The 14,190-nt window shown below is 43.7% G+C and overlaps 1 protein-coding gene across 1 annotated transcript in view; it reads right to left on the bottom strand.

The window, feature by feature from the left end:
* Nucleotides 1-14,190, bottom strand: part of TTN (titin) — a 371,903-nt gene that overhangs the window by 325,652 nt on the left and 32,061 nt on the right. The window contains 12 exon segments of the mRNA XM_048484469.1: nt 328-551; nt 1,597-1,841; nt 3,392-3,622; nt 3,761-3,966; nt 5,907-6,049; nt 7,703-7,915; nt 8,020-8,080; nt 9,118-9,376; nt 11,657-11,728; nt 12,034-12,312; nt 13,362-13,487; nt 13,617-13,889. Of these exon segments, the coding sequence (XP_048340426.1) occupies nt 328-551; nt 1,597-1,841; nt 3,392-3,622; nt 3,761-3,966; nt 5,907-6,049; nt 7,703-7,915; nt 8,020-8,080; nt 9,118-9,376; nt 11,657-11,728; nt 12,034-12,312; nt 13,362-13,487; nt 13,617-13,889 (2,332 nt within the window).

The raw sequence follows: 14,190 nt of genomic DNA, 5'->3' as shown, positions 1-14,190 counted from the left end.
TTTTCCTGAGCGTTGTTTTCTTTCACATGCAGATTAAGAAGAAGCAAGCCTTTATTGGCATAGACAACAGTACAACAATAATAAAAAACGGATTAAAAAGCATATACAATACAGGTCGAAGGAAATCTACTGGCGTTTAGTAATTTCCAGGAGAAAGTCTGCCACTATCATACAGAGAGAAGGATCAGGGTTGTCCAACAAGTAGTGTAATCTAATTAAATCGGGGAGATGGGGTAATGTAAAGGAGTAAGATTACATACTTGGAACACATGCAGATTAAGCCCTTTTTACCAGACACAGATGTTGATCAGTATTAAGCTGCCGTACCATTGTGAAACCAGTATGTTTCTGGCATGGGTCTGCCCACTACTTTGAGGTCAAATCTGGCTGTCTGCCCTTCAGCGCATTTGAACGATGTCGGCTTCAAGACAAACACGGGCTTGTACAATCTCTCCAGTTGCGATTCATCGGTCTCATCCAGTCGGCGTGCGGGAGAGCGTGAAGGCGAACTACGTGCCGGAGAACGGCTTGGGGACCGGGGAGACAGGGACCTGGAAAAACAATGTGCCATCTAATTTAATAACAAATTAGTAACAACACCCAGAGCGTTGCAAAGTACAATGAATTTCAATTTACTTTAATAGAAACTATAATAACACGGCCTCAAGAGGGGAGGTATATTGTGCAGGCACAAAAGGTTCAGTCCGAGGACGAAAAGGTTTTCTTCATAAGCATTCTTGTAGTCAATTTTATTCAAGTTTTGTGGGGGAAAGTGTGATTTGTTCTTCAGGGCTATCATATTCTGCGCTCGGCAGAGGCCAATTTACTGGAGATCCCCGCCCCCTCCATGATGCGGCTGGCCTCTACCAGGGCCAGGGCTTTTACAGCCCTGGCCCCTGCCTGGTGGATTGCTCTCCCTCCAGCTGTCCGGGCCCTGCGGGACCTAAATGAGTTCCGCAGGGCCTGTAAGACCGAGCTATTCCGCTGGGCTTTTGGGGAGGCCGGCTGCTGATTGTGCCCGTTAACAACTGAGACCCGCTGTTCCCCTCTTAGAAGAGTTAGAGGAGTTTTAATGGTCGTATGCTATCTGCATTTAAATGGTTATGAAATTTGAGCGCTGCATTTTAATTGGTATTAATATTTAGCATTTTATTCTGTTTATCCACTTGTTTGTATTTATGTTGTAAACCGCCCTGAGCCCCTTGGGGGAGGGCGGTATAAAAGTGGAACAAACAAACAAACAAACAAACAAACAAACAAACAAATAATAAAAATATTCACGCAAGAAATCAGTTTGTGGAAAGCATTGCTATGTAAATCACTTAATCACCATGAGGTGGTGAGAACTTTTACACAATTAGTGAGATATTTGTATATGCTAAATCACAATCACAATCACAATCACAATAACCTTTATTGGCATTAGGTATGAGACAGTGGTTATACACTATTATTAAATTATTAAATTTATATGCTAAACGATGTACTTTCACAAAATACATACTTGCACAGAATGGCAAAGAAAGTGTTATCATGCTAGATGGGACCCCCTGAAATCCCATTAAGGACCAACTCAAGGCCTGACTAGGTGCTTACCGATATCGTCGAATCATTTCAGGCGATGGGATGTAACCCGGAGACCCTGTCGGTCCGACAGGTTCGACATACAATTTTGCAGAACAGATGGCATTTCCTTTTACGTTACTGGCAAAGACGGTATAAATGCCTTCGTCTTCAGGCAAGACAACAGGTAAACGCAGACTGGCTCTGCCATCTTGCAGCACCTCCATATGGAAGTGGTCTCCATGCTTGATGCGCTTGCCATCCTTGTACCAGGCAATCTGTACAAAAACATTGCAGGACCATGAAACAGGCAGGAATGCAAAGGTTCCTTGGTTCCAAACCACTTGGATTGTCACTGTTCATACTCCACTGGTGCTGTTCCAGATGACAAACAATTTTACTTCAAATAAGTATTTTTATTGGGTGACTTGCAAAAATGTGCGGAAATGACAGCCTTGGACTCAGAGCTTTGTGGCCCCAGAGTAAGGGACTGACAATGGAAAAAGGCTGCTCTGGTTTCAGCGTCGGGCAAGAGCCGCATCATGGTGGCAGAGAACCTTCTGGATGGAGGGCCTTTTTGTTCCAAGTCAGCCAATCACTGGGCCTTTCCCCACTTACCATAACAAGCCCTGCCAGCTTACTCTCTCAAGTAGCTGCTGGTCCCCCCCGCACCTCCTCCTTAACTCGCACAGAGGTGGCGACAGTGCAGCCGCCTCTTAACGCTGCCGCCTGTCAGCGTCACTCTCAGCATCGCTGGCAATCTCCTGGCGCTCTTGTAAACGGCGCCTTTTGATGACCCCGCGCAGAGCGCAGGGTCATGGGGACGCCTGGGGGCGCCAGGGATGCCGCGCGCTGAGAGCAGTGCACGGCATAGGGGGGAACCTGGTGAGTGGGGAAACGCCCACTAGCAGCCTGGGATGGCTCAGAGGGGCAGGGCTGGAATGGACCTGGGAAGCACAGTCTTCATTCTGGTCCATTCCTCCACGATATCAAGGCATGCTGCCCAGGCCCATCTGCTCAGTCATGTTTTGGACTCAGCTGTAATCAATAAAGTTGTGGCCCCTTTTCCTCCAGTCAGTTCTCAGAGTGCTCTTATGTACCCTTTTCTCCTTCCTGCCCCCTTTCCCTGCTCTTAGGACACCATATCTGTTCTTTTCCCCCCCTTCTAACTTTTTCCAAAATGAAAAGATATACAAAAACAAAACTTTAAAAATAACATGTTTTTATAACACAATGTGATTAAACATAAGGGCAAATTATATCTACTTCATTTCTTTTTGATTCTGTTATTAGTAGAACGCATGAAGCAAATAATATTAAAAAGTGACTACTTAATCAGGGGCTGATTCCACATGGGCCAAAAAAAGTGGTGTGAAAATGGTGTGAAAACGGTATAAAAGGGTTTAAAACAGTATAAAAGGGTTTATACCATTTTCACACTGTTTTCACACTGCTGTTTTTGGTCCATGCGGAATCAGCCAGAATAATTTTCTTTTGCAGATTTGCAGAACACATCTTGAGGTTTTTAACTAACAGATCAACCAGTTCTCTCTTAAGGCCTTATATGATGTACAGACAAGATGTACTATTCAATACCATTCACATGGACATTTCCAACGACGAAAACATATTCTATTTCAGTATCTCAAAATTATGGCAATTTCCCTTACTATTATGAAATGCCGAATGGGAAGCAAAACATATGATGTTATTGCTTATTACAACTAGGAACATGAAGAAATGGCCCTTGGGCAAATTGGAAGGCAAATTAAACAACTTGGGGAAAGATACAGAGACTGTAGTGTTTAGTCTGCTGTAAGTGGTATACCTTAGGCAAAGGATATCCAGTCATCCTGCAGTGGAACGTAACACCATTTCCCTCAAGAATTCTGTAATTCTTTAATCTCAGTTCAAATCCGGCTTCAATTGTTTCTGATTCAGAGACATCAACCACCATCTCTTCTCCATCTTCTTCAAGGAGTTCTTCTAAGGTGGTCTTAATTATTCTGTATTCAATTTCTTTTATCAGTCTTTCTTCAAAGGAGGAAATGTGGAATTCCTGCCAAAAAAAAGAAAAGAGGGAAAGAAATGTTCAGCCTGCTTAATGATAGCTGTCCCCAACTATACGAGAAGCCAAATGAAATGGAAGTATGATGTTCTATCTGAGGTGAAAAATGATTGGTTCTAACAGACTTGCCTGTTCTTCTACAAAAGTCCGGACCAACACAGTATCTTTTGCCATTTTCTTCATAATGAGAGCTTGCTCTCTTTCATATTCTTTTTCATAGTCTGCATATAAAGTGGGTGGGGCTACTGCAGCTACTTTAGGTTCTTCGATGTAGGCAGTCACTTGAGTTTGATATATCGTTTCTTGTTGAGATTTTAGGTAGACCTCATAATCAGCTGAAAGAAAAATGCATACACACTCGTTTTTTTGTAAATTGGCCTCAGCTTGGCACATGTGTGTTCTCCAAGCAGGAGTCCTAACCCGACAGTTTAAGAAGTCACATGAATGTTCTCAGGGGTGGAGTGAGGGGGAACTGAGCCCGGGGGATATGTGTGCCCTGCACCCCTGCTGCAGCACCGCCGCCCCCCGTCCCACTCTGGAACACCCCGGAATGCCCCCTCCAGGCCCCGGCCATGCCCTCACACTGGGGTGCGCCTGGAGCATCACCCACCCCCCGCCCTGTGGGCACTACGCCACTACATGTTCCTGTATCCTGGCTTGGGGGTCAATACTTCAGCATTTTGTCTTATAATTGTATTCTGATAACACTATCTTGTTGTAATAACCATATATTTTAATGGATCTTCAAAAATGGTTATAACCAAATTATTTCTTTGGACTAAAAGGACTTGTGCGGTCTCTGTGAGTGTGACAGTTACTTCCAAGTGGATGTTGAAGATAACAATGGGGAGAGAGCCAGCATGGGGTAGTGGTTAAGAACAGTGCACTCCAACCTGGAGAACTGGGTATGATTCCCCATTCCTCCATATAAGAGATGGACTCTAATCTGGTGAACTGGATTCAATTCCATAAAAAGATTATTCTGGAGATCATGGGACCTGTATGGCAAAAGCCATACAAGAAAGGGTCTGTAGTAAGGAGGGGAGTTGGGGACAATTGAGGGGGCAACCTTTTGGACCCACCCCACGGTAGAAAAAGTAATAAGAAAGATGGCTTCCAGCAAACTGGGTTGATCTGATAATTTTGTAAGTATAGACCACTTTGCACTGGTGTGTTCAAATTTAGGATTCAGGAACATCCTTCCAAATATTAGCTCTCTTATTCAATTACACCTTAGATGTTCCTTGGATTGGATCCTTTAAAGTGTGGGCAGGAGGCAATCAAAAATGTGGACTATTCCTGCCTCCCCTTTCTCCCAGCAAACAACGGAGACTTATGGAAAGTTGATGGTGGAGGTCATAGGAATCATGTAGATAACAAGCTATGCTGCCAAGGGGGCTGCAATGAAGAAGAAGAAGAAGAAGAAGAAGAAGAAGAAGAAGAAGAAGAAGAAGAAGAAGAAGAAGAAGAAGAAGAAGAAGAAGAAGAAGAAGAAGAAGAAGAAGAAGAAGAAGAAGAAGAAGAAGAAGAAGAAGAAGAAGAAGAAGAAGAAGAAGAAGAAGAAGAAGAAGAAGAGGAGGAGGAGGAGGAGGAGGAGGAGGAGTACGAGTAGGAGTTTGGATATATATCTTACCTTTCTCCTGTAAGGAGACTCAAGGTGGCTTCCAAGCTCCTTTCCTTTCCTCTCCCCACAACAGACACCTTGTGAGGTAGGTGGGGCTGAGAGAGTTCTGAAGAGAACTGTGACTAGCCCAAGCAGGAATGTAGGAGTGTGGAAACACATCTGGTCCGCCAGATAAGCCTCCGCCACTCAGGTGAAGGAGTGGGGAATCAAACCCGGTTCTCCAGATCAGAATCCACCTGCTCTAAACCACTACACCATGCTGAAGGGAGGGAACCCCAGACCCCAGCTCAGTTTTCCACCAACAGAGCCTCTTGCACTGAGAAAAGCACTTCTGGCAGAAGAGGAAGATGGGGGCAATTTTGCATGGCTCCCTCCCTCCCTGCCGATATGGGTCCTGTCACCTTCATAGCCAGCTTTCCACAGATCTTGGGGAGTTGCTGAGAGAAAGCAGAAACAATTCACATCCATTAAGCACCACTGTGCCCACTGTATTATCCCATTTCACGTTACTTTTCCTGGTCCAATTTATAAGAAGCTTTTGAGTTTGTCTCAAATTTGATATTCATAAATTTGGCAACCCTCGTTATCATTTTCAGCACTCCTCACTGAATTTTTAAAATACCAATGGTCACTGTTTTCCTATTGACGTACCTTCTTCTAGCAAGGAAGCTGAGGCAGAAACTTCCCCGAGTTTGTTCCGAACAACAATGGTATATTCTCCAGCGTCGTCGGCAAAAGTCATAGAAATTTCAAGTCTGCATTCCCCGGTTTCTTTTTTGTGCATCACTTTGTATCTTTAGAGATATAAAAAGAACTCTATAAAACTGAAGAATTCTACATACGTATATATATGAACCACACAGAATTTTCAGATTTAATATTCACACAGAGAGCTCATTCAATATTTCTTAAAAGTCATGCACATCTCCCAGAACTAAACCCCTTCAGAACTCGGTGTTCGCCAGTTGCTTGCAACAAAAGTCTCTATTTATGGAATTCTAGCATTTTAAGAAGAGGATTCAATTCTAGCCTCCTGTTTTGACTTCTAAATGAAGCATATTTTTTAGATATGTGACCTGGATAGTTCAGACTAGCCTTCTCTCTTGCCTGATCTTGGCTATTAAGCAGTCAGCACTAATTAGTATTTAGGTGGGAGTCCACTAAAGAATATCAGAAGCGTCATACAGAGGCAGACAAGGGCAAACCATCTCTGAATGTCTCTTGCCCTGAAAATCTTATGGCAGTGGTGGCGAACCTTTGGCACTCCAGATGGCCAATTGGCCATGCTGGAAGGGCTGATGGGAATTGTAGTCCATAACATCTGGAGTGCCAAAGGTTCGCCACTACGGCCCTATGGGGTCGTCATAGGTTGGCTGCAACTTAACAGCAAATACAAAGTTTTTCAAATATGTCATCCCTCAACCTGTACTTTGAAATGGTACAGTCTGTGTCCCATGTCGTTTTTGTCAAATATTCATCTTGGCTATGATGCGCCAAATCCATATAACTATATTATTTTATGAGCTAATTTTAGCAGGAGCCCTGTGGCACAGATTAGTAAACTGTGGCACTATAAGTCAGAGCTCTGCTCCCAGTTTGATCCCAATGGAAGTCGGTTTCAGGTAGGCAGCTCAAGGTTGACTCAGCTTTCCATCCTTCTGAGGTTGATCAAATGAGTATTCAATTTGCTGAAGTTAAGGAAGGCAATGGCAAACAACCCCGTAAATAAAATGTGCCTAGTAACTGTTGCAATGTGACATGGGGCAGTATCTTACCTCTGAGCTAATTTTAGCCTATGGTTAGACCTACTGTGATCTCATGAGATCACAATAGGCAGAGGTGGGATCCAACAGGTTCTCACAGGTTCCCGAGAGTAGGTTACTAATTATTTGTGTGTGCCAAGAGGGGGTTACTAACGGTGATTTTGCCAAGCACAATGTTTGCTCTTTAGTTACCTCCCTCCTTAGTAGTAGCGAGCAGAACTTGAAGTAGTCTAGCAGGAGGTGCACCGGCGTGCGTGACAGCCTGCACCTGCGTGCATTCGTTTCCCGCCCAAGGACCGGCGCAGCGGCTGCGTCCTTGCCACAGCCCTGCCCAGGAATGCCCCACCCCCAGAATGCCCGGCCACACCCCCGGAATGCCCCACCCAGGCCCATTGGCACTACACCACAGTTTGAATCCCACCACCATGGGAACCTGTTACTAAAATTTTTGGATCCCACCACTGACAATAGGTCTAACCATAGGATAACATTAGCTCATAGGTCACTTGAAACAAAACAAGTCACTTGAAACAAAACAAGTCTATTGTTTATCACAAATTTTATTTATGTATTTTTAATTTATTCAATTCAGTTTTATTCGGCTCAGAAAGGAACAGCAATGTAAAAAATTTGGGATACTCTCAAATCAGGTCAAGATTACACCTGTGAAATAGCAGACCGTACCTGTAGCCTGTAGTAAGAGGAACACCAGCTTTCTTCCAATAAACATGTGGTTTTGGATTGCCCCCAACTTGGCACTCAAAAATGACACTTCCCCCTTCAACTAATTTCTGTACTGTAGGTTTCCTTATGAAGAATGGAGCAGCAGGTTCTCCGGAAATTTCTTCGGCGGCAGCAGTGATCTCAGTCATTACGACATCTTTTGATTCCACATAGCTAGGAGAGCAATCCCAACAAAAGCAAAGGGTAAATTTTAGTGATTCCTTAGAGGATGAAAAACTGAAATAGCGATCAGGCTTCATTTTTAATAACGTTATTACCGTTTGTCTTCTGTGATCACTTTTCCAGAAACTGCTTCTTTGCTCTCAAACTCCTCCGAAACTATATATTAAAAAATATAATACAGATGTCATGATACTTTCCAATGTGGGGAAAGTGCAGATGTGATACAAAGGCCCCTTCCGCACATGCAGAATAATGCACTTTCAGTCCACTTTCACAATTGTTTGCAAGTGGATTTGGCTGTTCCGCACAGCTGCAAGGTGGATTGAAAGTGGATTGAAAGTGCATTATTCTGCATTTGCGGAAGGGGTCAAAGATTCAGTGAGGACAATATGAAAATTGGGCAATATGATACTTTCTTTGCTAATAAGACAAAGGAGTCACAGCCCTTTAGTGCATACCATCTTTCGCTTAAGGTAAATTCAGTGTATATTTTCACTGAAAGGTAACATTGGGCAATCGCTTTAATTTTATTTATTTATTTAAAACAATCTTATGTTGCTTTTCCACGCACAGGGCCCCCAAGGTGGTAAATATGAATGCATTAAAACATTTCAACAATTAAAAACAACGTTTAAAATTATAAAATAATTAGGATGTTGTGGGTTTTCCAGGTTGTATGGCCGTGTTCCAGTAGTATTTTCTCCTGACGTTACGCCTGTATCTGTGGCTGCCAGGTGAATTGTCAGGAGAAAATGCTATTGGAACACGGCCATACAACCCAGAAAACCCACAACATCCTAGTGATTCCGGCCATGAAAGCCTTCGACAACGCACACAAAATAATTCACTAAAAACACAAGCATATTTTTGAATGGGTCTCACATCTTCATGGTTGCCCAGCCAGTTTATGATATAATTGTTTTAATGGCTTCTGAGTTTAGGAGCCAGATGACAGGACTGCCCATCCTGGTTGCCACTAATGGGCAAACTCAATCCTAGGCAGATTCCGCATGGGCCAAAAACAGCGGTGTGAACACGGTGTGAAAACAGTGTAAATGGGTTTAAAATAGTATAAAAGGGTTTACAAAAGGGTTTACAAAAGGGTTTATAAAAGGTGTTTAGTAGTATTTTTCATTCAGTTTGTAGTGTGCAACTATGCATGGTTTTTTACCATTGTTTACTACTGTACTTACCTTGTACGACGAGATGGCAGGAGGTATTGACACTTCCAGCAACATTGGTAGCCGTGCAGGTGAATCTTCCGCTATCTTCCGCAAAAGCTTCTCGAATCACAAGGCGAGCCACTCCTGCCTCAAAGGTAATCTGGAAATCTATGGAGCTCTCAATGCGGTAGTCTTCTCTGTACCATGTCACAGTTGGCACCGGATAGGCCGAGATACGGCACTCCAGGGTAACAGATTCCCCCTCTACAACAGTCAAATTTTTCAAGCCCTACAAGAAACACACAGACGTTTAGAATAGCCATGTAGAAGAAGAGTTTGAAGAGTTTTGGATTTATATTCGTACCTTCGTACCTTCGTGACCATCTCACCCCATATGTCCCTCTGCGGCCTCTGCGTTCGGCAGAGGCCAACCTGCTGGTTGTCCCTAGCCCCTCGAAGATGCGGTTGGCCTCTACCCGGGCCAGGGCCTTTACAGCCCTGCCCCCTGCCTGGTGGAACACTTTACCACCAGCTATCTGGACTCCCTCCAGTGGGACCTTTGAGAGTCTCCGCAGGGCCTATAAGACCTAATTGTTGTACATCATGCGCTTGGAGGGGTCAACCGCTGATGTGCGCCCTCCCTCCTCCCTCCTTTTTTTTTACGCTCTAGGCCCCAATTCTTAAGTGGGGCTCCTCAGCCTTTGGGTTTGTTTCCTCCAGGGGTGGGTGTGTATTACGCTTTATGAAAGTTTCAGTCGGATGTCAGCTGTAATTTTATTTAATCTGCTGTTTTAATGGGGATTTTAATGTTATTACTGTTATTATTTTGTTGTTCACCGCCCAGAGCCCTTCAGGGGAGGGGCGGTATAGAAAATTATAAATAAATAAATAAATAAATAAATAAATAAATAAATAAATAAATAAATATCCCCCCTTTCTCTCCTGTAGGAGACTCAAAGGGGCTTACAATCTCCTTGCCCTTCCCCCCTCACAACAAACACCCTGTGAGGTAGGTGGGGCTGTGACTAGCCCAAGGTCACCCAGCTGGTGTGTGTGGGAGTGTACAGGCTAATCTGAATTCCTCAGATAAGCCTCCACAGCTCAGGCAGCAGAGCTGGGAATCAAACCCGATTCCTCCAGATTAGATACACGAGCTCTTAACCTCCTACGCCACTGTAGCTTTTAGAATAGCCATGTAGCTTTCTTAGAAGCATATGAAAACATTCTTCTTGGGGTTTGATGCTCAGGGTTAGGATATCCCTGGAGATTTGGAGATAGAACTTGAAGAGAGGATGAATCTGAGCCGCGTGTAATGTCATGGACTCCACCCTGTGAAGCTGCCATTTCCACCATTTTTAATTCCAGGAGATCTCCAGACCCCGCCTGGAGGTTGTCATCCCCAATTCTTCTATTTGAGATGTTTATGATTTACAAGTCCTAGAAAGTTTCTGTTCCCCTAGGCCAGGGGTCTGCAACCTGCGGCTCCGGAGCCACATGCAGCTCTTTCAGCCTTATACTGCGGCTCCACATGGCCTGGAGGTCGGAGGGTAGCGTGGGCGTGTCCCTCCAGCTCTCCAGAGCAGCGCTGGAAGGAAAGGTGAGTGGAGGGGCTGAACCGGAGGCGGCTCCATGTGTGAGGGCGCCGCTTTTCGCATCCCCTCCACTCACCTCTCCTTCCAGCGCTGCTCTGGAGGGACATGCCCACGCTGCCCTCCGACCCCTGGAGGTCGGAGGGTAGCATGGGCATGTCCCTCCAGAGCAGCCGCATCATCTCCGCAGTTGCCATCCCCCTCTGCCCCACGGAGCAGATGGCTGACTGCTCAATTGGGCAGAGGGGGTTGGAATGGCCGCCTCTCCGGCTCGGTAGATCTTCAGGGCCATGAAAAACAAGTGCAAATGGCTCTTTGGGTGGGAAAGGTTGCTGACCCCTGCCCTAGGCCCACTGCACGAAAGCTGAATAAAAATCAATGTACACTTTAGTATTACCTAGATTGCTGGGGGAATTATTCTCCAAGACAACTGGTAGCCAGCATGCCTCACCCTGGTGATATATTATGTATATGATGCCAACAACCAATCCAAGCAGAAGGGAATCATAGATGACACCCCTAAAGGCCAGAAGGGTCCTCCTCTGCTGGCTTGTCTATTAGCCATAAATGGCCAGGTATCTAATCCCTTTATCTGGACGGACTCCCAAATACACCTTTGCCAAGCCTCAACACTACGTTAGGACAGGTCAATGCAGTGGTAGCATTTTGTTAGCCTGGCAGAAAATGCCAATCTTAAGTGGATACCACATGTTCATACAATATTTTAAATCAAGGGCCTTGCCAATAAATCTTTCTTGCAGTCTGGGGGATGACCTAATTGGCATTATGGGGAGATTTTCTGTTCTGCCTTGTTTATCAAGGTCTAATGAAGGAGCCTTCTAAATGAAGGAGCCTTCATCTAACTTTTTGGCTCCTTCATCTTTCTCTCCTTCCACCGAATAAAGACACTAGATGGCACCAGAGCTGCATCGTATTAAACTACAAAATGTACATTATCAGCTGTACATATTGTTACTTACTGAGACTATGGATGGGGGTGTAGCAGGAACTTCTGCCGGTTCGGGAATCCTTGCGGCTTCAATTTCAATCACCTAGGGATATTTAAAGCACAGTTAGTCCACGTCACACACGTTTGAGGAGGTTAATGGAAGCATGCAAGAGTAGACGTTTCCTTGCTGAAAGTTCGCCGGCTGTTCGCTATGACAAAGTGATGTTAGGGGCTTAGAGGTGCTTGGACAAGACAAAAAAAAACTCACAATGTATGAAACACAAAGGTCAGTAGGGAGAGTCATTTTAAAGGGGGAAAAGAGTCTTGTAAATGAAGGAAGGATGTGAACATGGTGGGTTATTCCAGATGCAAGACGTCGGCATGATTGGAATTTTCTTAATGACAAACCTCTGGTTCACCTTCCTGCATCAATTCAATGAATTCTTCCTGCAACAGACCACCTGTCTCTCTCACACCTATGTCTCTTTTCATCTCAACACCATATCGCCTCTGATAGGTGTCAAGTGTTTCTCCGAAAGGAAACTGCGGGGAGACAACTTTCTCCGCCAACACTCGAGGTTCGGGTGACTTTGAAAGAGGAGGCCTCACAGGTTTGGTGATCTTTGGCACAGAAGTGGTTGACAACTCCTTTTGCAGAGTTGCTATAGCGGATCCTGCTATTGAAACCTAACCAACCCAAGAGAAAAAGAGATACCACTTAGCTTCATCTTCAAAGATGGACTATATGTTAGCCAAGCAAATACATGTAAAAAGGTAGAAACCCCTTTTAAAAAATAAATTTGGTGAATTTGTTAACTTTCAAATTTATGGGAAACAATATTTTTCTAATTTTCAATTATTAAAAATTGAAATTATTTGTGGTTAAGTCGCATCGACTTTTGTAGGAGTCTTTAGACTGCTATTCTGAAATAGTAGATATTATTCCAATATAATATCTGAGAACGCCAATTTGCTTTCAGATAGTATGTAATTGTTCACATTATGCAAAATAGACAGATGGTGCCAGTTTTTCTTTAAAAAAGAATTATGATTGGGAAACAAAATGAAGGTGATTTCCAGAACATTTTTTGGATTATTTACATGTACTTGAGTATTCCAACAAAGGTGCATTCTTAATGAAGAAGAGATAGCACAGAATTCTGAAAATGTATTATATGGGGTCATTAGATGATGAGACCTGTGAAGGAGGCAATTAAAATGTCAAAAAACAGGAATAAAGTAAAATGAAAGTAACACAGAAGAACACAATTCTAATAGAGGACTATAATGTAGTTTGGATTATATAAGCACAGTATGTTAATTCTGGAACTGATTTAGTATGTAGTACTATAGAGAGGAAAGAACGTATAAGTTATTTGATTAATCCTTGGGAGGAGCGTGTACAGGGAATTTTCTACCCCTCAAGAGAGAAAAGGGATATATCAGGCAGGTAGCGTTTTATCCAGTATTTCTCCATCCCCTCAGGATCTGAATCAAAAATATCTTAATGCTTGATCAAGAAAGAAATAGTTTTTTTTTTCAGCTGAATTTTATAAACATGGATGTGGATGTGTTTACAGGAATATAATTTACAGCCTGATGCTGCAGAATGGGAGAAGTCTCTGGCCAAATTTCAAAAGACTTCCTTCCCTCACATGCACATTCTGGTTAGTTTTTTTTTTTTTTTTGCGGATGACACAGCAGTCTGCCTGACACATCTTTTCTCCTCTTCTTACCTCATAAGTATGATCAGGTTTAGGAACAGCAATTTTTGAAACTGTAAAATGAGGGCTGGCTGTACGGGGACGTGGGTGTTCCACTTGGATTGATTTTTCCCTTGTAGTTTCGGCCGTTCTTTTAATCTACATTTAACCAACAAAACATTTGTTGAGGAGGTGATGCTGCTTTCCAAGGATGGAAAAAAAGAAAACCCAACCAAAAGACGTTCAGCTGCCATAAGAAATGACTGCATCACTCAAATGGAGCCTAACCTGGGTTGATATAGCCATTCCCATTTTTTCAGTGGCCGCAACGTGTTTCTCAGGAGGAAAGTGAACCTCCTCAGTTTTCATTTCTTTGGTGACAATATGATGCTCTGGTGGCAACTCAACCACACGTCTTGCTAAAGTGCGCTCTTTATATCCGTACTCCTGTTCAGAATCAGCTTCGTCAGCAAAATCTGGCTCTCTCGGTTCTCTAATGCGAGCTTGATCAACTGCAGCAACAACTGTGGCTACTGCTTCTGCTTTTTTGCCAACACCAATCTAAAGGCAACATTTGTAGAACATGGACACAGATTGTTGTTAATGACAAAGAACGGCTAGCAGAAAGGCAACACCGCGCGCGGGCACACAAACTTTGCTGATCCAGACTTTCCACATATCCACTGACTTCCTTTCTCCATATTCACATCATGCCCTTGCCTTGTTGCTAATTGTTTTGTATATTTTTGTACAGAGGATTGAATCTCAACTTCCCTTTGCATTTACACTATTTATATTCCACTCAGGCTAGTTACCTTTGCCTGTGGAAGCAGGCAATGTTTGCTGATTCTCCCCCTCTTAC

Source organism: Sphaerodactylus townsendi, linkage group LG02, assembly GCF_021028975.2.
Source record: "Sphaerodactylus townsendi isolate TG3544 linkage group LG02, MPM_Stown_v2.3, whole genome shotgun sequence".
Lineage (NCBI taxonomy): Eukaryota > Metazoa > Chordata > Lepidosauria > Squamata > Sphaerodactylidae > Sphaerodactylus > Sphaerodactylus townsendi.
This window is presented reverse-complemented; position numbering and strand designations above follow the sequence as displayed.